Source organism: Penicillium pulvis (assembly GCF_028828015.1).
Source record: "Penicillium pulvis strain IBT 33274 chromosome Unknown contig_7_segment1_segment0, whole genome shotgun sequence".
NCBI classification, from domain to species: Eukaryota; Fungi; Ascomycota; class Eurotiomycetes; order Eurotiales; family Aspergillaceae; genus Penicillium; species Penicillium pulvis.
Window position 1 is genome coordinate 2284193 of NW_026643079.1, and position 26423 is coordinate 2310615.

At 49.1% G+C, this 26423-nt stretch overlaps 11 protein-coding genes across 11 annotated transcripts; 4 read left to right on the forward strand and 7 right to left on the reverse strand.

Moving 5' to 3' along the window:
• Positions 1-2109: 2109 nt before the first annotated feature.
• Positions 2110-5154, forward strand: N7503_008823 (putative ARID/BRIGHT domain protein (SWI1); the record flags this gene model as incomplete). Its single annotated transcript, XM_057068370.1, has 1 exon — positions 2110-5154. One exon carries the CDS (start codon positions 2110-2112, stop codon positions 5152-5154), a length of 3045 nt encoding a protein of 1014 aa, XP_056919225.1.
• Positions 5155-6051: 897 nt separating this feature from the next.
• Positions 6052-6893, reverse strand: N7503_008824 (mitochondrial 54S ribosomal protein mL49; the record flags this gene model as incomplete). Its single annotated transcript, XM_057068371.1, has 4 exons — positions 6052-6102; positions 6175-6285; positions 6341-6546; positions 6764-6893. The coding sequence occupies 4 exons, from the start codon at positions 6891-6893 to the stop codon at positions 6052-6054; spliced, it is 498 nt and encodes a 165-aa protein (XP_056919226.1).
• Positions 6894-7130: 237 nt separating this feature from the next.
• On the forward strand, positions 7131-8527 carry N7503_008825 (eukaryotic translation initiation factor 3 subunit E; the record flags this gene model as incomplete). The annotated part of the gene is made up of 2 exons (XM_057068372.1): positions 7131-8254; positions 8314-8527. The coding sequence occupies 2 exons, from the start codon at positions 7131-7133 to the stop codon at positions 8525-8527; spliced, it is 1338 nt and encodes a 445-aa protein (XP_056919227.1).
• A 939-nt stretch (positions 8528-9466) lies between these two features.
• On the reverse strand, positions 9467-9967 carry N7503_008826 (uncharacterized protein; the record flags this gene model as incomplete). Its single annotated transcript, XM_057068373.1, has 3 exons — positions 9467-9664; positions 9740-9781; positions 9851-9967. The coding sequence occupies 3 exons, from the start codon at positions 9965-9967 to the stop codon at positions 9467-9469; spliced, it is 357 nt and encodes a 118-aa protein (XP_056919228.1).
• A 1253-nt stretch (positions 9968-11220) lies between these two features.
• Positions 11221-12654, reverse strand: N7503_008827 (uncharacterized protein). Its single transcript, XM_057068374.1, has 3 exons — positions 12134-12654; positions 11475-12064; positions 11221-11418 (listed from the first exon to the last, which is right to left on the reverse strand). The coding sequence occupies exons 1-3, from the start codon at positions 12518-12520 to the stop codon at positions 11376-11378; spliced, it is 1020 nt and encodes a 339-aa protein (XP_056919229.1). The 5' UTR covers positions 12521-12654; the 3' UTR covers positions 11221-11375.
• Positions 12655-13480: 826 nt separating this feature from the next.
• N7503_008828 (hydroxyisourate hydrolase) lies at positions 13481-14008 on the forward strand (the record flags this gene model as incomplete). Its single annotated transcript, XM_057068375.1, has 1 exon — positions 13481-14008. The coding sequence occupies one exon, from the start codon at positions 13481-13483 to the stop codon at positions 14006-14008; it is 528 nt and encodes a 175-aa protein (XP_056919230.1).
• Positions 14009-14468: 460 nt separating this feature from the next.
• Positions 14469-16175, reverse strand: N7503_008829 (P-loop containing nucleoside triphosphate hydrolase protein; the record flags this gene model as incomplete). The annotated part of the gene is made up of 1 exon (XM_057068376.1): positions 14469-16175. One exon carries the CDS (start codon positions 16173-16175, stop codon positions 14469-14471), a length of 1707 nt encoding a protein of 568 aa, XP_056919231.1.
• Positions 16176-16675: 500 nt separating this feature from the next.
• Positions 16676-17752, reverse strand: N7503_008830 (FPP/GGPP synthase family protein; the record flags this gene model as incomplete). The annotated part of the gene is made up of 2 exons (XM_057068377.1): positions 16676-17593; positions 17642-17752. The coding sequence occupies 2 exons, from the start codon at positions 17750-17752 to the stop codon at positions 16676-16678; spliced, it is 1029 nt and encodes a 342-aa protein (XP_056919232.1).
• A 1514-nt stretch (positions 17753-19266) lies between these two features.
• N7503_008831 (uncharacterized protein) lies at positions 19267-20337 on the reverse strand (the record flags this gene model as incomplete). Its single annotated transcript, XM_057068378.1, has 2 exons — positions 19267-19903; positions 19964-20337. The coding sequence occupies 2 exons, from the start codon at positions 20335-20337 to the stop codon at positions 19267-19269; spliced, it is 1011 nt and encodes a 336-aa protein (XP_056919233.1).
• A 903-nt stretch (positions 20338-21240) lies between these two features.
• Positions 21241-24982, forward strand: N7503_008832 (Acetyl-coenzyme A synthetase; the record flags this gene model as incomplete). The annotated part of the gene is made up of 6 exons (XM_057068379.1): positions 21241-21317; positions 21385-22585; positions 22641-22901; positions 22954-23083; positions 23139-23416; positions 23477-24982. The coding sequence occupies 6 exons, from the start codon at positions 21241-21243 to the stop codon at positions 24980-24982; spliced, it is 3453 nt and encodes a 1150-aa protein (XP_056919234.1).
• A 527-nt stretch (positions 24983-25509) lies between these two features.
• On the reverse strand, positions 25510-25902 carry N7503_008833 (uncharacterized protein; the record flags this gene model as incomplete). Its single annotated transcript, XM_057068380.1, has 1 exon — positions 25510-25902. The coding sequence occupies one exon, from the start codon at positions 25900-25902 to the stop codon at positions 25510-25512; it is 393 nt and encodes a 130-aa protein (XP_056919235.1).
• Between the last annotated feature and the right edge of the window lie 521 nt (positions 25903-26423).

Sequence of the window (26423 nt, forward strand, 5' to 3'; positions counted from 1 at the left end):
AGGCAATACTTGTTTGTTCTATCTTCGAACACATGAAGATTTACGGTGATAGGCTGTACACTAGGGTGTAAGTAACTACTGGAGTAGGTAGTTACTGGACAGTACTAGGTAAAGCTGATCCACAGTGGGATATGCATAAGATCGAGTCCGTATCAGAGCTCATTTGAATTACAAGTTAGTCTTTGGTAATTCTAGGCTGTGATCATGACATGTTTCAGGGTGATCACCGGTGGTCAGACAGCCAGGTTTGTCGCATGGCCAATGAGGCGGGACTACGTTCGTTAGGTCGGTGATGTGTAGCGAGCGAAGTCCATCGAGGCAGCTGATGTGTTCCGGCAAATAATCATTTCGACAAATGGATTCTTTCACACCCTTTCGCGTCCTTTCCATCTGGCATTGAGCCCGGACCCAATCATGAAAGTGGAGCAGGGCCCGCGGTTAGGTGGGACAGGCACAAGAGACCATGAAATTTCCCATGCGGATCGAGTCGGATCCTTGCCACTGGGTGAAGGGGAGGACCTAGTCTTGGCTCTCATCTGGTTCCTCTGGTGCATTTGAGTTCCTGCGTGGTTTTTTATTTTATTTTTTCTCTTCCCCATTCCTATAGGAGGGGGAAAAGATTGGGCGCTCGTCATGATTATCAGACGCTAGCCTGAGCTTTATATAAGGAGCGCCCACGCCCACGCCTGACCCCGGACTTCGCTTTTTGATTTCTTTTCTTCCTTAATTATTTCTCCCCCTCTTTTCCCTTTCCCCCTACGTGTAATTTTTCATCTATCATTCTCTGTGATGATTTTCGTGCGCCCGGGGACTGTCCACGGGCCTAGCACCCTTGGGAGTATACGGGCTAACCTGACTGGGCGAAGACCGTTGGAATGGATCATCGCCCACTTGTTTTCGGGATATTTCCATGAGGTCTTTTCTCTCTTTCTTCTCTTTTTATTTCTCTTATCCCTATGGAAAAGAAGAGGGAAAAAAAATCTTACAAACCCCCATTTCTGGGTTGACCGAGTCCTGGGCCTCGCCTCTTCTTAATGGTGGATGAGCCGCGAACGCAGCCGAGACCCGTGACTAACGTCATGACGACCTATGCAATTCAAGCTACAGAAAAAACAATGGTTTTTTGGGAAAGGGGAGAAACCTACTAACTTAAAAATCACAGAGAAAAGATTCACTAACATCTAAAGAAAAGAGAGAGAAAACTGAACAGTGAATGGTGTTGGTGGTACAAGGAAGACCGAAAACAGCGTTCCTTTTCTCCCACTAGGTTCTCTCGCAGTAATTTTCCTCAATTCTCTCTCCACTTCCCCTTTCATCCCTAACTGCTTCGCGAACTGTAGGTACTCGTTTACTTTGTTGTATTTTATGTTTTATGCTTTTGCCGTTTCGTTTTTTTACACTTTCTGGTATTATTTGTTCCCCTTTGGCCACGCACCTGTCCTTCCCACACACTTTCGTTTCCCCCTTCTTTCCGGGAGCCCACACCTATGCACTACCTGTAACCCCCATTTGTTCTCTTTATGGTTTATCGGGCCGAAGCTGGTCCTTTGATCATCTAGAACCGATCATCATTTACCCCCAGCCTATGATTTGACAGCCCCAGACCCATCCACCCAAGCTCTCCCCCATTCCCCATTCCCTTTGTTGCTGGCCTAAAGGTGGCAGACCTTTGTTGCCTCAGGCCCAAACACGTGACCATCACGGAACACTCCAACCTCTGCCCTTTTCGTCCCATCTGCTAATCCCGGGACTCGGCTTAGCCATCCGTTCGCCAGTCGGAATTTAAGTGATCCAGCCTTGTCGGTATGTACTTTCCATGGCTCCATTCTTGACCTTCCCTTCCACCCATTTATTTTCTTTGCGCCAAAATGGCCCTTCTACCCCCAATGTTCTGCGCCCCCTCCCCCCAGGACCCGTGTCGCGACCGAGCGCGCATCCCCCAAAACAGGCCCACCCTACGCGTGTCTATGGTCTAGAAAAATGATCGGGGTCCCCATGTTTTTGTACCCATTGATGCAGATGATGATTTCCCATCGATGATGATGATGCGCAGTGAATATCGTTGCTGACCTTGATGGCGCGCAGATGGGTTGGTAAAAACCGCACGACATGAACGCCTGGGCCGTTGACGCCTCGAATCTTCCTGGTCAGGATAACGGGGCTTTTAATCCTTCCACAATCGATCCATCTGCCGCCTTTCTTCATGCCTCTCCGAATCCCCAAGACCCGAATCAGTTCCAGCGCATGTTCAATGGCGTGCCGCGGAACGCTTCCCCAGGCTTCCACAACCCCAACCAGGTGATTCCATCAAAGCGATCACGACCAGAAGATGGCATGCCTATGTCACCACGTCCTGCTCCCGGCGGAGTGACTGGGTCGCGATCCCAGACACCTCAAGTTCCCTACCCAGGCTATCAAGGACCGGCCAATGGAACACCGCAATTTCCTCAGCATCCTACTCCATATCAACATCTTCAACAAGGGGCTTCGCCTAATGTGACTCAGTCGCCAGTCATGCAAGACTTTGACCAGCAAAGTGTTCGCATGGGGACAGCGTCTCCCAGCCCTTTCTCTCCCGCTGGCCCCCATGTGGGCCCTCATATGTCACCGTCACAATCAGATCACGGAAGCCGTGTCAACACCCCGCAAAACAACAATTTTATGCCTGGACAAGCTTTCCCACAAAACATGGGCGGCCAGTTCCAGGCACCTGGCTCGGCTGCACCCCAACAGGCATTTGGTGGTATGCAACAAGGCGGTATGCAACAGGTGCCGCCGGGCTATCACCAGGCTCTCGCGGCCCAGCAGCAGCGACTTCACGCCATGTCAATGCAAAATCGACAAATGAATGCCAACCCACAGATGGCCGGTCGCCCTGTTGCAAGTGGTTTGAACCCCATGGCCAACCCTCAACAGATGGCCGCTTTGCGGCAGATGCAGCAGAATGTTGCAAAGCCCAACAATCCCGAAGCCTTTATGCGTGCGGTGCAGAAATTCCAGATGTCACGAAATCTTCCTTTTGACCCAAACCCGATCATCAGTGGTCGCCCGCTCAATATTGTTCAATTGTATGGAACCATCATGAAGATGGGTGGATCGAAGAAGGTTACAGCGATGAATGGGTGGCCTGCTGTTGCGCAGCATCTTCAGTTCCCTCAGATGCAGTTCCCAGTGGCGGCTCAGGAGCTTCGAGAATACTACCAACGGAACTTAGCTCCTTATGAGCAAGCATTTATTAGCTCGCAACAAAAACAATTTGCGGAGATGCAGCAACAGCAAAATCATCAGCAGCAGCAGCAGCAGCAGCAGCAGCAGCAACAGCAGCAGCAGCAACAGCAACAGCAGCAGCAGCATCAACAACAACAAAATCAACAGCAGCAGCACCCGCAGCAGCTTCAGCCACAGCTCCAGCCAGGTATTCCCCGCCAGCCTAGTGATGCATCAGGGATGCAATTCCAGTCTCCGGCGGTAAAACAGGGCCAAAGCTTCGAGCAAACAGCTCAATCTCCTCAAAACAATACCCCCATCTCGAACCAAGCCCAAGTTCCTCCAATGAATGGATTTGCGACCCCAACACAGGCACGCAGTCAAAGCAAACCCCCTCAAACTGCACATCGACTTAGCGTTTCTCGCCAGTCGCAGTCATCGGTTCCCCCTTCAGAAAACACAGGACAGTTTGCTGCACCTTCACCATCACAGCAAGGCAAAGCCGCGTCAGTCACACCTGGGCCACAGCCTGCCCAAGCTGATACCAAACTAGAACGGGTGACTAAGGTGCCCATTGAGGACCCGTTCAAGCCCAAAGTGATCACCGAGCATCGCCTGCATGGCCCAATTGCGGTAGATGAGATGTTCCAGCTTGGCGATGAGATCCTAAGGTTGAAGCCGAGTGTACCAGCGTTTGCAGAGCTAGGTGTGGTGGACATTCATGCTCTGAACATGGGGCTCAAATGTGGAATCCAGGCAGAAATTCGGGTTGCTTTGGATACTCTGACCACCCTATCATCTGAGCTTAACACTGCGATCTCCTTGGAGAACTGCGATGATTTAGTGGAAAGTCTGGTGGATTGTGCTCAGGACCAAGCCGACTTTTTAGCTCAGCACATCCCTGAACTGCCTGAACGCATGCAAGTACGTTCTTATGAAGAGGTGACACGGGGTTGCCAATCTGAATTCACGTCACTTGCGGAAGTTCCTGAGTTCGGGAGCATTGATTACCGCCTTGATCGAGCCGTGGAACGGTTGATATGCATCACTACTATTATTCGCAACTTGTCTTTCAACGAAGCTAACGTTGGCATCCTGGGCATACCCTCTGTTACCCAGGTCTTTGCTGATGTCTTCCGCTGCCTTGGAACCCACAAAATGTTCCTACGGACCAACCAAAACACACTGGATTTCATGAAGGATGCGGTGATCTTTATGAGTAATTCGGCTCACGTCATGCAAATACCCGGCAAAGAGGAGGCTCAAAGCCTGCTGGAATTCCTTCTTGCCTTTGCGCCAGAACCCACTCAATCCAAAGAATTGATGTTCACTGCCTTCAATCCTTCAATCCATCGATATACCCCTGCTGCGGTGGATGGCCTCGCTAAGCTGTTGGCGAGAGATGACCCGAACCGGATCTACTTTGGAGCCATATTCTCTGGCGATGGCTCTGTCCCGCCTCGACCAGATCTCCTGACCCGCGCATTCGGACTTGCTGTCTGCGCCGTTCCTGATAAAAAGCCTCTGGCAGTTGCAGATGCCCGGAAGATTTTCCTCATGCAAGGTCTGTTAGCTGCGGATGTTTTGACCACATTTGCAGACGGTTCCATGGCACGATCATGGGTTGGGTCTGTTGATGGGTTCGCTATCCACCTCTTGCGACTTTCCTGCCTGCTTTGCACTGAGCGCTTGCCGCAACTTGCTAGCATCCGGCAGAGAGGGCCACACGAAGCAGATGCTTATGCTTTTGCTGCCATCATTAATCGTGGATTGGCCATCTTACGCCGACTTGCCGAGAAATCCAAGCAAGTGGACAATACCTTGCCGTTGAAGCTACCATCCGGAGTTATCCCTCGCAAGGAAAGTCTACTCGGGGCGTTATTGCTTCCCAACATGGACCCGAATATCATCCGCCAACTCCTCACATATGCTCGTCTTGCAGAGTAATCCTGATTTATCTTCAACATATGTGAGCACCATCGGGTCAGTCTTTTGTATGAAGCATTTACGACAATTTGATTTCTGTCATGTCATTTGTACCCATGTCTTCCAGTCAATGGTCAATCTTACTTTCTCTAGGCGCCAGTGGAAAGGGGGGTTTCTTTTTTGACAATCATTTCTTCCCAATTTTTTGTTTTCATTGTGAGATAGCGTGTTGAGTCTTTCAGTGTACAATGCTCAAAATACCCTCGACAAAGTCATACGATTTGTGTAAAAGAGTACTGTTTATAAGTGGTCCGAGCCACGCGTAGATAAGGCACCATCAGACAACCGCCGTGCTTACGACGCCAAGCGTCTAGTCAGCCCATTCCTATTGGTAGTACGTTGCTATCGGTTGTATGATTGGCATACGATATCTACGATAGAAGTGCCTATGCTGATGCATGGAATCATTCAATTAGAGAAAAGAACCTTGGCACCCGCACCGAGTCATGGAACATATACAGAGTAGAAATGGTACAGGGTAAAACTCAAAAGCAAGCGCCGAGAAACTGCAAATGGAAGATAAAAACCAAGAGAGAGAACACCAGCAATCAAAAAGAGGCAGAACAGAAATAGCCCCCAACAACGATTACAAGAAAAGTACAAAGCAGGGAAATGATAATACCCATGGGCGTCTCAGCCCAAACCACTCGAATAGAAATGACATAGGACATGATCCCGCCTCATATGCTATCCTTAGTGGAGTCTCGTCCTTCCAAGGGGTTGTTCTTCGGGTCGAATCCATTCCGCATGTAGAATATGCTCAATGCTTTTTGTGACCATCTTGATTATGAGATGGTTGGCGACACATTATTCGCGAGGATATGGTGCGAATAAAGGAGAAAGATAGAAATTTAGAAATTAGAAGTTCCGCTCCTTCAAGAACTTCAGGATTTCGTTTTTGCGCCAGCCCTGTATCATATAGTCATTAGTCTTATATTCATCATGTGCTGACGCGACATGACCAGAGATCGAAATGCCTACCTTAACAATAATATGACCAGTCAGCCGATTAATGCTCACATCCGAACTCCGAACATCGACACCTAGGGATCGTGCGAGATCCTCGCGCAACGCATCCAGATCACCCTCGGTCTTTTGAATCTTTGTAAGCTGCTTAGTGCCACCGGCTTTTTGTGACAAGGTAGACGGGCAACTGGTTGGATCCGGTGCGGCGGATGAAGTAGGGGAGGTTGTTGAGTTGGAGAGGGGCTGGGGCTCGTGTGGTCTGCTGGGGGAATGGGGTCGAGGAGATGGGTTGCTCTTTAAGCGCTTGGGCTTGGCGGTTGAGGTGCGTCAGGAACGTGCGCGTTTGACGAGTGCAAAGGGAGTTGGAAGTAGATGAGTGGAGAGAGGCTATTGAGAATTATATTAGTTATAAACTATTTTATAAGTGATCTTTTTGTTCTTTTGACTCGGGCAGGTATAACGTCAGACTCGGAGGATCTGAGATCTGATGATGTTATACCTGGGCTGCCACTGCCAGTGACACTTCCAATAGTCCTGTATGAATGATAGGACAAAGTCCGATATTCGAGTGGAAGATGCATAGGTTGTATAATCTGGAACTTACAAGATGCAGGCCGTGTAAATATGGACAGGTTAGATGTCTGCACGGAAGCGACGGACTGGCTAAGACGGGAGTTGGCGCTCTGCCTGCACACGGTCGAAGCGACCGAAGCCGAGTGTCGAAGAGACGCCATTGCGCGTCAAAGAAGAGAAGTTGGGGGAGAGAAGGGAGAGAAAAGTGATCGACAAAGCTTCAATCAAGTCCCGAGAAACTTGAAAAAGCGCAAGTTTCTCTCACGTCCTGATTCTGCCACCGCCCCACGTCTCCTGGCGCCCCAATTGGGTTTAGCGCATCAAACCCTCCCGCACACAAATTCAATCAAAGAGACATCGCTGTGTCTTTTGAACCAACCCACATCTTGCGTCCCACTATGGCAGACAACGCCCCTCCTTCCGCTGAGCAGCTCAGCGGCGCTCACCCTACAGATGTCGCCCCCGAGACTGACCTTCTGCCCCGGTTGATCCCCTACCTCGACCGCCACCTGGTTTTCCCTCTGCTCGAGTTCAGCGCCGGCAACGATGAGGAGGACAGCGAAGTCATTCGGGCCAAGTACGAGCTGCTTAAGCACACCAACATGACTGATTACGTCGCCAACTTGTGGAAGGAGATCAACAACTCCGACTCGATCCCCGAAGAGTTCGTTAAGAAGCGCGAGGAGGTTCTGGCCAAGCTGCAGCACTACGAGAGCCAGGTTGAGAAAATTACCGAGTTGCTGCAGGACGAGGAGGTTGTGGGCAACTTGCGGAGCGACAAGGCCGCTAACTTGCGCTTCCTCGAGGAACAGCACGGTGTCACCACCGAGATGGTTGATGGCCTTTACGACTACGGCCGCTTCCAGTACAGCTGTGGTAGCTACGGTAACGCTGCTGAGCTGCTCTACCAGTTCCGTGTTCTGTCTACCGATAACGACAAGGTTGCCTCCGCCACCTGGGGTAAGCTGGCTTCCGAGATCCTGACCACCAACTGGGAGGCCGCGATGGAGGAGGTGCAGAAGGTTAAGGACTCAATTGAGACTCGTCTGTTCAACAACCCGCTCGCCCAGCTCAACAACCGCTCTTGGCTCATCCACTGGTCGTTGTTCCCCTTCTTCAACCACGACGCCGCCCGTGACGTCCTGACCGACCTCTTCTTCTCCCCCGCCTACATCAACACCATTCAGACCGCCTGCCCGTGGGTTCTGCGCTACCTTGCCGCCGCGGTCATCACCAACCGCAGCCGTCCTCACAAGCACTCCGGTGTGTACCAGAAGCAACTGAAGGATCTTATCCGCGTTGTGCGCCAGGAGGACTACGAGTACACCGACCCTATTACCGACTTCGTCAAGGCGCTCTACGTCGACTTTGACTTCGAGGAGGCCCAGAAGAAGCTGGGTGAGGCCGAGGAGGTTCTCCGCAGTGATTTCTTCCTTGTGTCTGCTGCCGATGCTTTCGTTGAGGCTGCTCGTCACCTTATTTCCGAGAGCTACTGCAAGATTCACCAGCGGATCGATATCAAGTATGTATCAAGCGATTCAATAACGCAAATCTTAGGGACCACTTACTGACCTTCTCTAGTGATCTTTCTACCCGCCTTGGTCTGAACCAGGATGAGGGTGAGAAGTGGATTGTCAACCTCATCCGCGATACCCGTGTTGATGCCAAGATCGACTACCAGGAGGGCACAGTTATCATGAACCACCCGCCGCAGTCGGTCTACCAGCAAGTCATCGAAAAGACCAAGGGTAACTTCTTCCGCACACAGGTCTTGAGCTCATCCGTCGCAAAATAAACAACCTCCTCCCTATCCATGAGATGATGCGAACTTTTCTTCTTTTGTTATTATCAACCCCAAATGTTTTTTCTTTTTGCCTCTCCCTTTTATAGTCTCCCCGTGTATGTCACAACACGGTTCTTTTGTGAGGGATGAGGGACTCCGAGGCAGAGTGGCATCCGGCTGGCGTTCTTAGGTGGTCCAACCTTTTCTGATGTTTCTTTTTTACCTCTAAGTCCACAGTTTCTCTTCTTCCATTTCCTATTTCCCCCCTTCTGTCATCAGTGTTTTCCTCTTTTCGTTGGTTCCTAGGCTTTGAAGAGCTTTTGCAGAGAAGCAGAAGAACAAAAAAGGAGAAAAGAGAGGGAATCATGTAGTAGACTCCCGAGTTAGTCGGGGTCTGATGGATCTATGCTGTTACGAATGGTCTATAGAGATGAGTGAAAATGATGTCTGACAATATGTCTGGTCCTTGGATTGTGTTTCGTTGTATTGCAGCATACTGCATCATATAGTCAAAAGAGGACAAGAGTCCATGTAGTAACCACGCAATAACGAGAACTCGGAAGGCCATGATGCACGCTCCAACAAGGGTATCGTATAACAATATGCCCGGACGAATTGGCCTCGGACATTCTGGTAAATGTCCAGTTTGTCTGATGTATCGCTCGCCGCAGGAATTGAGCAAGATCCGTTTCGCCTAATCCAAATGTATCCTCGATCCGTGGGTGAAAAAAGAAAGTTCCGGACATAAGAGAGATCCAGGCAAAGTATCAATTCGTCACCTTCGGGCAAGAACCTTGTGGCATTGGAACGTCGGCTAATTCCGGACTCCTGGGTTATATCCCCGAACAACGATGGCTAGAGCAAAACCCCGTGGATTGGCATAATTATAAACTTCCGGTTTGGGTTCACGGTTGAGGTCCGGGACAATTGAACAAGCACGAAATAAAATTATTAGCGGCCTCTGATCTCTGGCTCTGGGTTTCGACGTCCCCGGGAGGTTTCGATAGGGACCAACTCATTGATATAGGGCTCCGAAGATTGTCGTGACGAAACCCCACTGCCAGTGGAATTGTGGCTTTGGGAGGTCATGCGTGCAGCTTCCTGTTTCTCGTATTCTCGAGACATGGTAGCCAGATCCTCAATTTGTTCCTATAAAGACTCAAGTCAGCTTATCCGGATATTTGGCTTCTCTTTGGTTTTATTGCGTCTGCTGGAAGGACAGACCCGTGTAAGAGGAACACCCGTAATCAGATATCCTTCGCGTCCCTTTGAACAAAGGAAATCTGGTTAGAGCGAGTTAACCGTGGCGCTGGTGGGTGGTGTGGCCCGATATACCTGGTAACTATATGGCCGAACCGAAGCACTCGGACCGAGAAAATAGTGGATATGTCCTAGGACTATGTGACGGGATAGGCCATATCCTGGAAGCCAGTACTGCTGGACCGGTGACATTGTGATATAACTTCAGATAAGGAATTGGGAGAGTGGTGATGCGTGTTTTGATATAGGAAGGTGGACATCAACGAGAGCCAGAACTGATGAACTAGTATAAGCTAGTAGTACTGGGTCCCTGTGCTTGATAGCTCGGGTAACTCTTTGTTTTTCTGTCCTTTTGACTTTCTTCAGGATTGCATAGGGTATAAATAACCCACCAGTACCACAAGCCAAGCTCAAAACGGTTCGAACCCCCCTTCCCCTCATAAATCATAGGCGGTCTGCCAGGACCCTTGTCAGAGAGAGGATGACGAATAAGACAAGTCCCAGACCACACTGCATTGCTCTCCTTCAAATTGGCGGGTGGAAGATGATCTCAGAAAAAGCGAACTCGCATACACCCCACCATACCTTGGATCTGGATCCAGCAGTTGCAGTCTCATCTCAGACGGACGAATGAGATGCAGAATAAACAGCAGAGACTAGGCAATATCCCTGATGCAGACGGCACAAGAGTCTGAAGGAAGCCCGGGTAGACTCGACTCCAAAAGTCCATATACCTAATTTGGGGCGCATCGCAGAAAGCGTGAAAGCATAAACCCACCACCAATTGATCCAGTCCCAGTCTGTCCTGGTATTGAGGATCACGGAACTCTCGGCGAAAGGGGGGGGGGGCACTCGGTTCGCCTCACTCTAGGAGACAATGAGACCCAACCCTTTTTCACGCGTTTCCGTTTTGCGACTGATCAGTATGAATTGATCAATTAAAATTGGATCCATCAACCTCTCTCTGAAATTGATCAAGCCCAGCTCATATTGCCGATATTCTGTGCCCGTAAAGTGAGGCTTAGGGTAACGTTAGCATGAACAACGCAGCACGGATCAAATCAATTGCAAAAGCGGAGATACATCGACTGGTAGACTGATACATAACTTTCGCACACCGCTCCAATGCAGCGCCAAATTGGCTGATGTCGTGGCACCATTCCCTTTCATCGAAGCCCGGACTAAGCCCATGCAGGCTCTGCATCCAGCGCTTTTGGGGAGGCTTGCCTGAGATATATGGACACATGGCTGCAGACCCCATTTCCTGGGTTTCGATCAGCCCAGGTACGTGCTGATTTGTTGGAGACCGTGCATTGCCCCGAATCTGTTGAAATCGGAACTTTAAAGGACTTGGTGTGCGTTGGGTCTGGTTGGGCGTGGAGAAAGTCTAGAGCGAGGTCGGTTAGAGAACCTTGGAAGAACGGTATATCTTAATGTAGTATAGTCTTATTGTTCCCGGGATTTCAAATCTTCAGTTCCTATAACTACGTATACATCTAACCAGGATGATCGATCATTCATTATCCTCTAGTCTTTTCATAATTCGTCCGAAAAAGCTGCTAAGTTCATCTCGTATCCTGTCAAACTAGGTATCAAGCCCTTACTGCGGCGGGATATACGGGTTGATAAGCATGTCGCTGAACCTATATCAGAAAAATGTTAGCCAAAGTCATGATGCAGTATGCAGGAATGGACTGACTTCTCCAACTTATCCTTTCCGCGAACCTCCTCCACCAATAGCGGCATGCGAACCACGTTAAAGTCCTCGTACAACTCCTCAATCTGCTCCAGGTACTTCTTCTGCATCTTCCTCCGCGCAGTGCACTGGTCACAGCCACTGCCCTCCTTGGGGAAAAGCAACTGGTTCACAACAATCGAATGGGTATCAATGCCGTAGCTAGTCAGCTCCTGGATCATACGCTCGGTCTCATAGAGCGACAAGAACTCCGCAATACACACACAGACAAAGGTGGTCATATCGGCGTTCTTGAACTGTGTGTTGACCTCACTAATGGTCTCCCGCAGCGACTCCATCTTCTGTAGCAACTCGTCCATGTTCTGTCCACCGGGCAAACCGCCCCGTGCGCCCAGAATCGAGTTGAGCATGGGTCCGAACTGCGACGAGAGCTGGGACAGCTTCGCGAGAGCCTTCTCAAGAACTGTCGGGAACTGGAGGAAACGCAAGGTGTGGCCGGTGGGAGCAGTATCGAAAACAATAACCTCGTAAGAGAGAGACTTGACCTGCTTCAGGACTTCGGCGAAAGACATGGCCTCATCAACACCAGGAATCTAAGAGCACTCCGCGTTAGTTTCATGCCGTATTTGCCTTTGACCTTTGGCGTGTCAATCTCAACTTACGCTGAAAGCAAGATCCTGCATCATATTTCCCATGCCCATTCCACCCATATCCTCCTGACCGTCTCCGTTCGCCAGGAGATCTTGGATGCTGCCATTGGGATCGATCTCCATAGCGCTCAGGTTGTCATATCCGTCAATAAGACGAGCCTCCTTTCCGAATTTCTGTCCGAAGGCATCACTCAGGTTGTGAGCGGGATCGGTGGAGATCAAGAGCACGGATTTGCGGGCTTTGGCAAGCTGGATGGCGAGCGAGCAGGAGGTCGTGGTCTTACCCACACCACCTTTGCCACCGACGAAGATCCAGCGGAGGGTTTTTTGGTCGATGATCGACTGGAGCGTGGGATCCATGTCGAGGTCGTCACTTTGGACCACGGCGGAGGAAGACATGGTGATGTGTGCGGAGCTTAGGGGAGGTGTGGGGGAGAGACGGAGGTGATGTTCGAAATTGATGATTTGCCCCGCAAAGCGATCGAACGTTCCCGAACACAGTCTAGATAACTACAATGGGCATTGTTTAGAGTGTTTATTGAGATGCTCAATATTTCGTTGGTTTCCTTTGGATAGAAGCTTCCAGTGATTGATTGGTTTAAGGATAGGTAACGTCTCTTCAGCTGTACCTTTGTTTCCTGATGATGCGTGTCCATAAACGGTTGACTATAATGCCACGACATCGCCTGATAATGACTTTCGTTCCTAGTAAGCTTCTAGAGCGTCAATCAAAGCTCGCCATGAAACAAATTACTTCTTTAGATTTAGTTACTGAAGAGGGATGACTCTCGCATAGACCTGATCGATTGCTTTTCTGATTTAATAGGATCAAGCGGTTTATCCAAGCTTCGGACCAGTCGTAAGAACATGTTATTAACCATCTAAAGAATGCAATGCCACATGATGATTCGCTGAAATGAGTTATAAAGAAGGGTCCATAAGCATTCCACAATGAACGAATGAGATCATGCCTCTGACCAGCTCAAAAGTATACCTAGCATGTAGATTGAGCGTTCACAGGGCGGCGTCCTTATCTAGTGCTTTCCAGCCAAATGCTTATCAACGGCCACGCATAGATCATAGGAATCCTCCATGACCGTTCACTTTCTTTAAAAGTGGAGATAGACGATACCTCAATAAGTACTTGGAAGTACGATCAAATCCTTGAGAAATCATAATTAATGATCGCCGAGAACCCGAAACCGTAAAGCGAAAAGCTCCACCCATGGCATCCTCCGCATGGCTATCGGTGCCCTCCGATGCCAACGACCCATAGAAATTAAGAGCTTCCCCGTGGATAACCACCTTTTAATTTTTACTTTACCCTTGAAAATTCCCTCCTCCCTCCTCCAAATCTATATGGACCCCTCCCAAAAGTCCCCAGACCGCACAGCCAACCGCCTCGCGCTCTACCAACAACATCTCTCCGCCCCGCACTCCAACCAACCACCCACAATGGCCGCCCGCGACCCCATAACCTGCCACTGTCTAAACACATTGACCGGCACCCCGGCCGCAAACCTCCCCGTCACATTGACATTGCTGTCAACCCCCGCAGGACCCTCCAGCCCCGTCACCTTCCACGCCACAACTAACGCCGACGGCCGCGTCGCGAAATGGACTCCTGCGGGCGGTGCAACTGCATCTACATCTTCCGTTCCGGATATCCTGGCTGCGTTGCCGACTGCGGAGAGCAAGACGAACTGGTCTGTGCGCTTTGATGTTGGACCTTGGTATGAGGCGCAGGGCATTGAGAGCTTCTGGCCTGAGGTTGAGGTTAAATTTACTGTGAAGGGCCGTGGGCGTGATGGAGAGGAGGGCTGGCGCCATTACCATGTGCCTGTTTTGCTTGGGCCTTGGAATTACTCTACCTACCGGGGATCTTAATGTTTGATAAGTTTAATATGCGACTGATAACTCATTATCTGTGTATCAATGGCTCGGGCTTGTAGGATTGTGCTGGTAGATCTATCGTTTTATCTATATGTTCTATTGAAGCCTGATGGTGATTGAGCCCATTGTTCGTCTTTCTAGGTGATATTTGCAAAGTAAGCAGCCCCTTACATCAACAGGCAAGATGGCCGAGTTGGTCCAAGGCGTGCGGTTCAGGTTCACCTGATCCAGATTTCCGCATCTCGTTTTCGGGGCGTGGGTTCAAATCCCACTCTTGTCATTTCTTTTGCTTTTTGCATCTTTGAGATTATGCAAGAAATTTGTTTCTTTTTGCTCTTTACAAGTTTTAATCATGCTCATGAGATTCGTAAAACTTGTGGATTTGCAATTGTCACTAGATCGTCATGTGCCATTATGTAGTCTATGATCGTATATTACATTGTGAAATGAATCTTTATGCGCCTCTTCCACGACCACCACGACCGCCACGACCTCCGCGGCCTCCACGGCCTCCTCCACGACCTCCGCCGCGACCACCACCACCTCCGCCTTGGCCGTTCTTCTCGACTCCTCCCCGTCGCTGACCACCTCCAGGGCTGAGAACATCGCGCTTCTTGTTATTGGGACGACCATTGGGACGGCCACGAGGACCACCGGAAGTACTATCTCCATTCAATTCACTCAAGCTTCCATAGTTGAATCCAGGGACACCCTTCAAGCCCATCTTACCAACGACCTTCTTGTCCATTGGAGGAGCCTCAGGGCAAGCCATGCCTTGGATGGCCATTTCGTTGGCGAGTTGAACAAGTCCAGCCTTATCGAGACGAAGCTGCTTCAGAAGACCAGATCCAGCAAAGAAACCAATGTATGATGAATAGGCGCGCTGCTTTGTGACTTCATCGATCTGATACATGGCATTGTTGACAGAGTCTGCGAAGGAGGGAGCTTCCGCAAGGATTGCATCGGTTTGGGGGTGGGGCTGAATAGGCAGGTGACGGTTGACCTTCATGAAGAAAGACTCGCCTTGGGTGAGGAGGATGATCGCGCGGCCATCGTTACCAGCACGGGCTGTACGACCAACACGGTGAACGTACTGTTCACCGTTAGAGGGCAAACCGACCTGGATGACCAAGTCGACATTGGGGAAATCCATACCACGGCCAATAACGTCCGAGGCGAACATAATTCCGGAGGCTGCTTCTTTGAATTGAGCGGTGGTTCTTGTGCGGATGTTCTGGCTGAGGCGAGAGTGGATCTCAAACACATTCAAAGGCGTCAAGCCCTGAGAAAAGACTTTGGCGCAGAGAGCAACCATGTTGGCAGTGACACCGAAAACAATGATTTTAGAGCACTTTTGGCTCTCAAGCTTGATAAGAGTGGCAAGAGTAGTAAAGGTCTCTGCTACAGACGGAATCAGAACGTGGTACTGGGGTACCCGCTCGTGTGTTGGTGACTCGTTCTTATCAATAGTGGAAATACTAGTGTAGCCTTCCTTCAGCACCACATTGACCACATCCTTGACCTTAGGTGGAACGGTGGCCGAGAAACACATGCCTTGCCAGCCTGTCTTCTTCGAAGGGATAAGGCGAAGGATCGCCTTCACATCGGCCAGGAATCCAGCCTCAAGCATGGTATCGGCCTCATCCAGAACCAACGTTTGAATATTGGACAGCTTCTCAGCCGTGTACTCATCAGATAGGTAATCCTTCAGTCGGCCCGGTGTTGCTACCAGAACAGACGGGGCTCCCTTCATGAAGCGGGAATGAGCGGAAGCGCGAGCTGTTCCACCGACCGCAATATGACACTCGAGGGGCTTCGGCAGTTGTGATGTGAGCTGATCGCATGATTTGGCAATTTGTTGGGCAAGTTCTCTTGTGGGGGTGATGATCAAGATAGCGACCTGGCCACGGGGTGGCGTAGTTTTACCCTGGAGGAGACAGTGCAGGGCAGGCAGCAGAAAAGCAAGTGTCTTTCCAGTACCAGTCTTGGCCTGGACGAGGCAGTCACTGCGCCAGTCTGGGAGTTCGGTCAAAACACGTTGTTGGACAGGCGTCATGAACTTGAAGTCCATGACCGCCAGGGCTTGGAGGAGTCGGGGGTCGAGCTTCCCAGCCATGGAGGTATATGGCTGGGAGCCATCGTTGGTAGGAGGAGTTTGCATGACAGGAACTTTGTTTCTTGAAGAATCACACAATGGTTGAATGAAAATTTCAACCCGAAGGGTACCTGGGCTGGCACTTTGTTGACGGTAAGATATGGCAGAATATAATTTCACGAAAATCTTATCGATAAGAGTTTTTGGGTGGTTTGCGCAAACTCTAATTTGCAAGTCAACAAGCGAGACTAATTCGTCTAATTCAAACACTTCATTTCGAAAATACTTCAATAAAGTCGATGGTGAAAATATTGAGTGTGCTGAGGGTTTATCCCCTTTAACAATAATATTGTAAGATAAGTACAATCATATCAAGGTTGAACAGCGTGCGTTGATTGGCTATCGTTAAAATGTTGGATCTACGGCACCCGGTGGGTCTCCTGAGGGATCCATCCTTACACGGCGTCCGAGCTTGATTTCCCCAAGAAATAAGTGTCTATATCTATGAAGTCAGATTCTAGTCAAGAAGTACTAGGTGAGAATGCATCCCATAAATGATCTCACACTCATTTATCCCGCCGTGAAATCTTCTTTAGGACTGACCAGAGAACATCCTTAAGAGACCCATGCTCTCCTCCAATTTGGTCTATCTGCTTCTTAAGATTGTCCAACTCTGTCACCTCAAAATTGTCGTACACATCCTCAATACCTACCTTGCAGAAAACATCCTTCGCTCTAGCTTCTTTCCCCTTGTCCGGTCTTCCGTAGCAGAGACTGAGCATAGCCTTCTGCTCGGAGCTGCAGAGCTCAAAGGCCGTCAGAGCTATCCACGAGCACTTGTTGTCTCGGATGTCTGTCCCAATTTTGCCTGTGACTTTCGGGTCCCCAAATACATCAAGGTAATCATCCTGAATCTGGAAATACCACCCCATGCGAAGCAGAACCCCCCGCGCAATTGTCAGATTCTGCTCAGTCGCGCGCTGGAAATATTCCAGAGCCAGCGCGACGGGGAGGTAGAAGCTGTAGAATGCAGTCTTGTTCTCTGCTGTGAAAGCATACCGCTCCATCGTCATCTCAGCAAGACTGCATTCACTGCTAGTCGTCATATCAGCGAGTTGGCCCAGCTCCGTTCGGAACGCAGCCTCATCAAATAGCTCCGTCAGCTGATCGTAGCTTGGATGATCGCCAAAGTACTGCCGTAGGAGTACCATGATGGATGACTTGACCAGACACGCGTCGTTGACGGCACTGAGCCCGATACCATTCCGGCGGTACCAGCAAGGCTGGCCCCGTCGGTACTCAGAGGCGTCCATGATATCGTCCCAGATCAGGTACGCGGCCTGAAAGAACTCGGTAAGCCAACCGAGAATACTGAGGTGCCGAATTTCGGTCGAGGTCAAGGGACGCGTTAGCAGCACATGGCCGGTGCTGAGGACGATAAGGCCGCGATTAAGTTTTCCTCCTTGAACGTTGGTGTGCAGACACTAAGTCGGTCAGTTTGTTCTTTTGAAGCAATATGTATGATGACTTACGGTTAGGAAGTGATCTGTGAGGGCCTTAGGCGTTCCTTTCCGAGTGAGATCTTGCTCCAGATCGGTCAATATGGAGAGAAGGACCGCCTGGAAATTTTCTCTGTCTGTCATGTTTCTAGATATTGGCGCTGAGATCCAAGCGGAACAGTCCTAAATTCCGCTGCTCTAAAGATACTCTGGAAGAAACGGACAACCATGAATGATTGAGATTTCTAGATGTAGTTTGGCTTCTACATACGACGTGGAGCACTTCGGGGCTGCATTATGACCACAACGGAAATGATTACGCTCGTCACTCATGCAGGTGAAGAACCTTGATTGTTTACAGCAGACTCAGAGCCGATATCGCGGTTTTCCACGTAATAGCTATACTACAGACATTGGAGGCGGAATGTGTGCGATCGAGCAGCGCCAGCAGAGCGTGGCACTGATCTCGGCTGCTCGCTCCGTTTCACGGCAGAGAGATGTAAAACCACTGAGTTGGAATCCTGTTTTTTTCTAATACGATGCAAGGTGATGCAAACTGCATATCCTCAAATGCCAGGGGAAAAAAGAGGAACTGGCTTGTAGAATATCGGAGCTGTCAAATGCTTTATGCGACTTCGTCGCCGCTGAGCTGTTTTTACAGCTCCCACGTTCCATGTTGTGTGATATTCAAGTAATACTTGCATATGCGAGCGGTCTGAAGGCTGAACTTTTGCTGACAGAAGATTGGCAGGCTGCGGACTCCACATGCAAGAAAAGTACACGTCAGTGCATGAGACACCGGTTGCTGAAGAGAAGGATGCAATCAGTCGCCACCGATCATTGAATCGGGTCTGCAATCTGGTATGTGTGGCAGATCTGCACTCATCTGAACTGATATATCAAGTCAAGCAAACCTAGCACGATGACATCATAAAATTAATGTAGACCACCGTATCTGCTTCCACTATCCCTTTACCAGAGAGGGATAAGTCTAAGCGGACTAAATCAGCAGCCTGCTCGCTGATTTTGCACTAGGGGCAAAATGATTGCCTCGATCCGGCCATCTTTAAGGCCAATATTATCACAGAAGCCCTCTAGCCACATGTAAAGAGACAGAGGCGGTAAGGCCTCTATCCGGGAAAGCAGGGCATACCTTACGGTCAATCCAAAGGGCACATTTACCTGTCTCTGCGCCAATGCCAAATATGCTTTGTATTTGGACCTGACCCTCCGAGCATCTCCGAAGGTCGATATCCGGAGCAACCCTCATGCATCCGGCTGAAATCAGTCGCTTTTCTCAGCAACAATATGGAAACTTTTAACTTTTTTTTTTTTTTTAGTACGGAATGCCTACTCGAGCTGTATCAGACTGCAGAAAGCATCCAGTGAGAAGTGAAATCAATCCTGGATGACAAGTTTGAGAATGGCAATCATGATACTCAACGTCGAGCTCACAAAGGTCTCAAGGATCACTCGGCTCTTCATTAGACTCAACTGCACATCAAGTCTGGCTTCGAGTTTAACATTTGGCACATCACTGAATCATGTCTCCATAGCTCTCTTACGAAATCCTTGTAGCACTTGGTACATCTAAGATGTATTCAAAACATAAATTTCAAACATTGCAAGTTTTTTTCAAACGATATACAGTAGTCAACTCAAGAATCATCGCTATACGGAGGTAGATAGCCCTCTTCTGCAAAGAGCTCGACCAAATGGTAGCGTCGATGAGAAGTGCACAGTATGATCCAGCCATTGATAAAGTTCTGCACTGTCTCCCGCATCTGCTCCTTGCCTTCCAAAAGCTCAAACACAGAGCCTACTACCTGGGGGGTATATGTAGTCAGTTGCCTCAAGACATCCAGATGAGACATTCCATGTGTCTCCGAGAAATTTGCCACGAAGTTGCCCTTCTCCTGCTTGATGACAAACTCCTTGTAGTAGGATAGAATATCGTTGGTGAAATCGGTGAAAAGCACGAGCTCCTGCACAACAGGGAAAAATTGGATAAGATATTTGTCTTCTGGATATAGGGCCTTGGGCCAGAGCAGTGAGTTAAGAATCTCAGCAGCACCGACCTTAGTGCGCAAAAACATGGGCATCAGCCTGGTTTTAGACGAGAACTTGAAGTTAGACTGCTCCATCTCATGCTCTATGATGCGGCCGTTGACGTAGTCAAAGGCGGACTTGATGATGGTCGAGTGGCAATAGGGCCCGTAGTACCGCCCAAGGTATCGGAGGTGCTTGTCGAAGCCATTGAGAAGAGGCTGTCGGTGATCGTTGTTGAGCGTGAAGCTGTATGACTTTGTTAGGAAATGTTCTCATCAAGTCATGGAGAAGCAAACATAAGCATACTTCTGACAGAAGAAACGGAGCTCCTCCAAGAATGATGGCGCTATATCGTCCACCAAAAACATGTAGAGGAATTGAATGGCGCAGAGAACTTTGTTCTCAAAGTGCAGCGACGTGTAGGCCTGAAGTGTCAAGGTGACAGATAGCTTGAGCACACCGCGCACGGCCTTCTCAGTCTCCTGCCCCAAGTTCTGGGATTTGAAGTACGTCCAAACAGCCTCTTCGAGCTCCAGATCCTTGATAAGCGGCATAGATCGGTCGAAATTGACCTTTTCAAGAAAATTTCTAATCAACGACTTGACAACATCAGTGTCGGTAGATTCGCCAGTATCAAGGCCATGGTAGGCAAAGGTACTTTCTGCGCGAACGGGAGACATGATTGCTTTGGAAATGAATCCTTGAGTAGGCAATGAGGTAATAACGCTGTCTGCGGGTTGAAATTTTTCTGAGACTCTCGAGGCTCGTTCCAAACTTGGATTGTTCTACTCGCCGTCTAGGAATATATAATACAATACAGCCTTCGATCTAACCGTCATCGGACCAACCTTCTCAATCGTCCTAATTCCATGCGCCCCGTCAATGCATGATCTTCGAACCTACCGCAATCATGTCTCTATTGCTGTCATTTTCCCTGCGACAGAGGATTTCCGTTCTCACCGCAATTGACTTGTCATGCACTTCAGAATTGCCTGTGCGTTACGCATTGCCAGCACTAGATAATGGAAGACGCATAATCGCCAAAACAAGTACTTGTAGGCGAGGAGTGGTACATATCGCCGGGCCAGTCTAGTAGCTTGGTCTGTTGCGGCCTTGGTATTGCAGGGCCCGTGCAAGGTTGCTTTGCGGATGACAGGTCAAAAGACATAATATTGCCGTGCCGAAAATGATGCAGTACAGATCCTTGATTTTGAAAAGTTTCCACGCATGTTCGCCTGAGTTATTCACAAATTAATCACATCACGCTGCATGGGTCTCCACGAACATCTCCGGTTGGGGTTTAATGCAACATACAGGTCACAGACCATGTTTTTGCTGTACATTGGCAGCATTCGATCGCCTACAGTCTGGCTCAATGCATTATTGAAGTGCTTCCAAGTTTGTGACATTCTCTCCAGGGTTTCCATGCACGGGAGCGGGGTTTAGTGAGATCCATGGATACATATCCAGTATATTCCACCTGGGCAACAATATGAGGAAGACATGTACTCATAAACTCAGCACAGGAGGCAATTTTGTCGAACGCATCGAATTGGTTCAATACATCAACTTTGAAAGCGAATATGACCATTTTTCGAAGGGAAAGGGGAAGGGCTGAGGCGCCATCTGACCAAATCGCGGTCCCCAGCGCCTATTTTCGGTACGTCAAGACACAAAATGCTCTTTCAAAGCCATCAGTCTTTCATCAGGCTGACTTAAATCCACAGAAAGCATCCCTCTATGCCTCATTTGCGTGACCAGAATGAGTATCAAGACTTTTATCAGAAGTCTATCGACAACCCTGACGAATTCTGGTCATCGATGGCCAGGGCGTTTCTGAAATGGGAAAATCCGTTTGACCGAGTCCACCATGGGAGCTTCGAGCACGGAAACCATGGCTGGTTCCTTGGCGGAAAGTTGAACGTCTGCTACAACTGTGTGGACCGACATGCGCTCGAGAACCCGGACAAAGTGGCTATTATTTACGAGCATGATGACCCCGAAGATGTACCGCAAAAATTCACGTATGGAAAATTGTTGCGAGATGTCTCGAAGTTATCTTGGGTGTTGAAAGACTTGGGTGTACAGAAAGGCGACATTGTGACCATCTACCTGCCCAACATTCCCGAAGCAATCGTCACCATGCTAGCCTGTGCTCGCATCGGCGCTGTTCACTCCGTCGTCTTTGCTGGTTTTTCGGCCCCGTCGCTCCGAGGTCGGTTGGAAGATGCACGTTCAAAGGTCATTATCACTGCCGACGAATTCCACCGTGGCGGCAAGGTCACTCAAATGAAAACTGTTGTTGAAGACGCACTCACCGAATACAAAGGCTGCAAAGTTCAGTGTCTTGTCCTCAGAAAAACCGGAAGTCCGGTCCCCTGGTCTCAGAGAAGTACGGACTTCTGGTGGCACGAAGAATGCGCCAGGTGGCCGGGATATTGTGAGCCAGTGCCCATGGGGGCGGAAGATCCATTGTACATGCTTTACACGTCTGGCTCGACGGGCAAGCCCAAGGGTCTCATACACACCACGGCTGGGTACCTGCTCAGTTGCGCCGTTTCAGGGAAATACGTACTGGATCTCCACCCTTCAGATACAATGTTCTGTGCTGGGGATGTCGGATGGATTACCGGTCATAATTATCTCGTGTATACACCTTTGGTGCTTGGAATTACTACCGTCGTCTTTGAAGGAACCCCTGCATACCCAAATTATGATCGATTCTGGCAGATCCTAGATCGATGCGAAGCTTCTCACTTCTACGCAGCGCCTACAGCTTTACGAATGATAAAGAAAAACCGACCCAACGGAAGCAATAAACCACTGGAGAGATTGAGGGTCATTGCGTCTATAGGTGAGCCTTTGGCATCCAATGTATGGCACTGGTGCTACGAAGTGCTCGGGCGTAAAGAGGTGCATGTCTTGGATGTAAGTCCAATTTAACGTACAGAAAATCAGGAGTTGATTTTTCTTTGAACTACAGACATATTTCCAAACAGAAACGGGCTGCCATGCCTTCTCCCCACTGGCGGGAGTCACTCCCACCAAGCCTGGCACTGTGGCCCTGCCATTCGTCGGCTTTAAGCCAGCCCTGATCGATCCTGACTCGGGAAGAGAGATCAAGGAAGACGAGGGCAGAGGTTTGCTAGTATACAAGCAGCCATGGCCGGGCATCGCACGTACAGTGTGGGGTAACCACGCCAGATATATGAAAACGTATTTTGAGGGATACAAGGGGTATTTTGTGAGCCAGAGCGTTCATCGAATACATTGAGTGCGCGCTGACATGATTTAAGGTAACTGGTGATAGCGCCTACCGGGACCGGGACGGCTACTACCGCATATTGGGTAGAGTTGATGATGTCGTCAACATCTCAGGCCATCGTTTGTCGACTGCTGAAATAGAGTCCGCTCTTTTGGATCATGGTAAGCCCCAAAGAAACCCAATAAGTGTTTTAACCCACCGGCTCATGATCTTCAGGTGCTTTTGCCGAAGTTGCGGTTGTTGGTGTCGATGACCAACTGACTGGTCAAGCCTTGAACGTGTTTGCCTGCCTGAAGAACCAGGTCGTGAGGGACAAAGGGAAGCTCGAGTCTTCAGCAAAACTGCATATTGGGGAAGTCATTGGTCGCTTTGCAGTACCCAAGAAGGTATTTATTGTGAGCGACCTCCCCAAGACGCGATCAGGAAAAATTATGCGACGACTATTGAGAGCGATACTTGAGGGGGAAAGGAACCAGCTGGGCGATACATCCACTGTATGTGACCAATGGGACTTCGTGAATTCAACTTATCCATTTGCTGAAAGCAAGCTCTAGCTACTGAAACCTGCGGTCGTTTCAAATATCATTGACGAAATCAATGATCAGGCACAATCAGGGTCAGAGGCCATGATCACCCCAGATACTGTGAGTTCGTCAGAAGATAGCATTTTGCTCACGCAAAGTCCATTTGACTTCCCGGCCTACAATCTTACCTTTTTGGATCACATCCTGCCCCCTTGCCACATGTTCATGTTCCTCTCGTTTGAAAGTGCCTCCATGGAGGGCATCGATGCCCTTCGCCTTGGCGTCACCCGGTTGAGTGAGAATTTCCCATTCTTGACCGGAGTGGTTGTACCATCGAGTCAATCTTTGGGTCAGACAGATGTGTTCGAAGTCAAGCCAGCCAGTGCAGCTTTCCTTCGGGAGTATCCCATGCTCAAAGTGGCGTTTAGCCCCGAGATGGATATGATCGCGCAAGATGACTTCATCCAACAAAAGTACCTACCTATCCCCTTCCTGACACCTCCAACAAAGCCTATGCCTCTGGTACGTTTCCAAGCAAATGTGACGGGGCACAGTATTATTCTTTGCGTCGCTTATAACCATAGAGCGTTGGACAGCACAGGCGTGTCGGTGGTGCTCAAGATTCTGTCTGAATTCTGCAGAGCGCCTGATGCGACACCTGAAAATCTCTCAACCAATGATGCAGCAGAGACTACTGCTCGAGAACATATCAGAGACTTCCAGGCCAAAGAGCCTTTGCCATTAAACTGGACGCCGGTCCCATTATCGCTCGACGCAACCCCGCCAGTAGATCCGGGCCAGGAGCCCGTCAGCCGGCCCTTTAGCCTCAGTGCTCAAAAGATCGCCTTGCTCAAGGACGCCTGCAATAGAATCATTACTTCGGAGTCTCATAGCAGCCCTGAGAAGACTTGTCTCTGTACATCCAACGACATTATCACAGCCTTGGTGGGGTTTTGTGGCAACAAGGCGCGCCAAAAGATCGTGCCTGAAGCTGTCTCACCACCGAGGGTCATCATAGCTGCAAATGCGCGAAATCAATGTCAACTACCCCCAAACTATATGGGAAATGCACTTGTGGCGGTCGAAACTACATACGATCCACTCCGCCACGTTCATGAAATGGCACATCTAGGTTTTCCAGGTAATTTGAGCCAGAAAGAGCTGGGCCAGGTCTGTAGCATTGCCATCGCTCTGCGAGAGCAAATTGGCCTACTTTCAGGGGATTATCTACAAGGAATCCTGCGCAACATGTCTGATAGGAAAAGCCTCTCTTCATTTCACCCAGCTTATGGGAGAAGCATTATCGTGTCAAGCTTGCGTTGGATGGACTTTTATCTGGACTTTGGGCCCATGGGGAGGGTCAAAAGATACGACATCCCGGAGAAGAAGGTCCTAGGAGTCTGTTGGGTTTTGCCCGCACGAGAATTGGCAGTCGATTTCGCGTCGCAGACATTTGAGTTGAGATTTGTTCTTGAGAGAGTAGCCATGGAACGCCTTCAGGAGGACGACCTATTTACCTGGATGACGAAAGATTAGGAATTGATAAATACAACTGCTACTTATCTGGAAAAGATCTGGTTCTAATAACCGTCCATTTTAGACAGGCTTTGAATGCCTTGAAGCTCGCAAATGTGGATTTAGGGAAATAAGTCGCGGATTAAAATCTACAGATGATCACCGATGCTTTCGCCTCAGGCCGAAGGAAATTTGGATGACATAATCACATGGGACTTGCAGAGACAGAGGGCGAACGATTGTTTACTAGCCACATTGAATAATTTCATAGTACACTGGTCGCGGTTGAGATGGTCTTTGATATGTCCTCAGGCTCCAAACCATTACCTCTGCTTTAGAAGAATAGCTTCTACATATATTTGTGTCTATCTAGCTTATAAAGAAAGTGCAGGTGCTAGACGAAACCGCTTGGAATGAGCAGACAATAAAGTATAGTTCTCTGTATTGAAAAGACGGAAGTTACGCAAGGCCTATTGTACATATAAAAAAGCATGACGATTCATAATGGCCCAAAATAAATTATCCTCATCAAACGAGCTAAAAAGCACTCATTTCTCTTCTTTCTTTTCTTGGAACGCTTTCTCAACATTGCCCTCATCCGAGATATGGTTGTAAGGTCGATCATATCGGTTTTCCATTTCCTCATTGTGCTTTCTCACATCCTCCGGTAAATCCTCATGTTTTTTGCCTTCCATATCGGCCAGGTTTGATTGCCTGCCATCTGTAAGAGTGGGGTGCGCATTGTTGGAAGGAATTGGGTGGTTTGGGTTGGCGCCACGGTCGCAGTCTTCTTTTTCCAGTTCATGCTCATCGGCCTTGTTATATTGCTTGGGAGTGCTATGGACGTAGCATCGCCCGGGGAGGTTGGTCAAGGGGCGACCGAGAGGAGCGAAGGAGGCAGGCGTCCGGATTCGCGATGGAAGTCGTAAGAAGGAGCTCATTATGAATGATATGTGGATGAGAAAGGTGGAGAAGTTTGAAATATTTCTGAAGTTACAGTGTGTTAAAAGAATTAAAGGATTCGGAATATTTGAATTTGAACGTTGCTTTCATATGTAGTTTGGGAAATCAGGTTTCTTTGTATCACAAGGAGTATGATGAGGTGCTTTTCACCATCGTCGCGATGACGTATCTCGATGTCATAACTTGCCAAGAGTATTGATCACATCTTAACTACCTCCCTACATTCTGTTACTGTTCCTGTTTGGATCTGAAATTGATCTTCTTGACAGGTTGTACAGTCCATAACAACATTGCACAAATTAAGGAGTTAAGTTCCATGTTGCTTCGCGCACACACGGAGAGATCAGCAACGAGACCGGCCTCGGCGAGAGCGACATACTTCACAATTACATTAAAATTGTGGTTCCCGTAAAATACAATAACATCAAAGAAGCTAAATAGCAAGCATATTGCGCGTTAGAAGCCCCGATGAATGCGCATATAGAAGTGGAAAGGCTTA

What these genes read in the sequence shown, in the direction of transcription:
- N7503_008827 (XM_057068374.1), bottom strand. Translation starts at nt 12,520, where the DNA reads ATGTCTTCCTCCGCCGTGGTCCAAAGTGACGACCTCGACATGGATCCC. An exon ending in TGCAGGATCTTGCTTTCAGC is followed by an intron (nt 12,065 to 12,133) that starts GTAAGTTGAGAT and finishes GAGTGCTCTTAG; the next exon opens with ATTCCTGGTGTTGATGAGGC. An exon ending in GGAAAGGATAAGTTGGAGAA is followed by an intron (nt 11,419 to 11,474) that starts GTCAGTCCATTC and finishes TTTCTGATATAG; the next exon opens with GTTCAGCGACATGCTTATCA.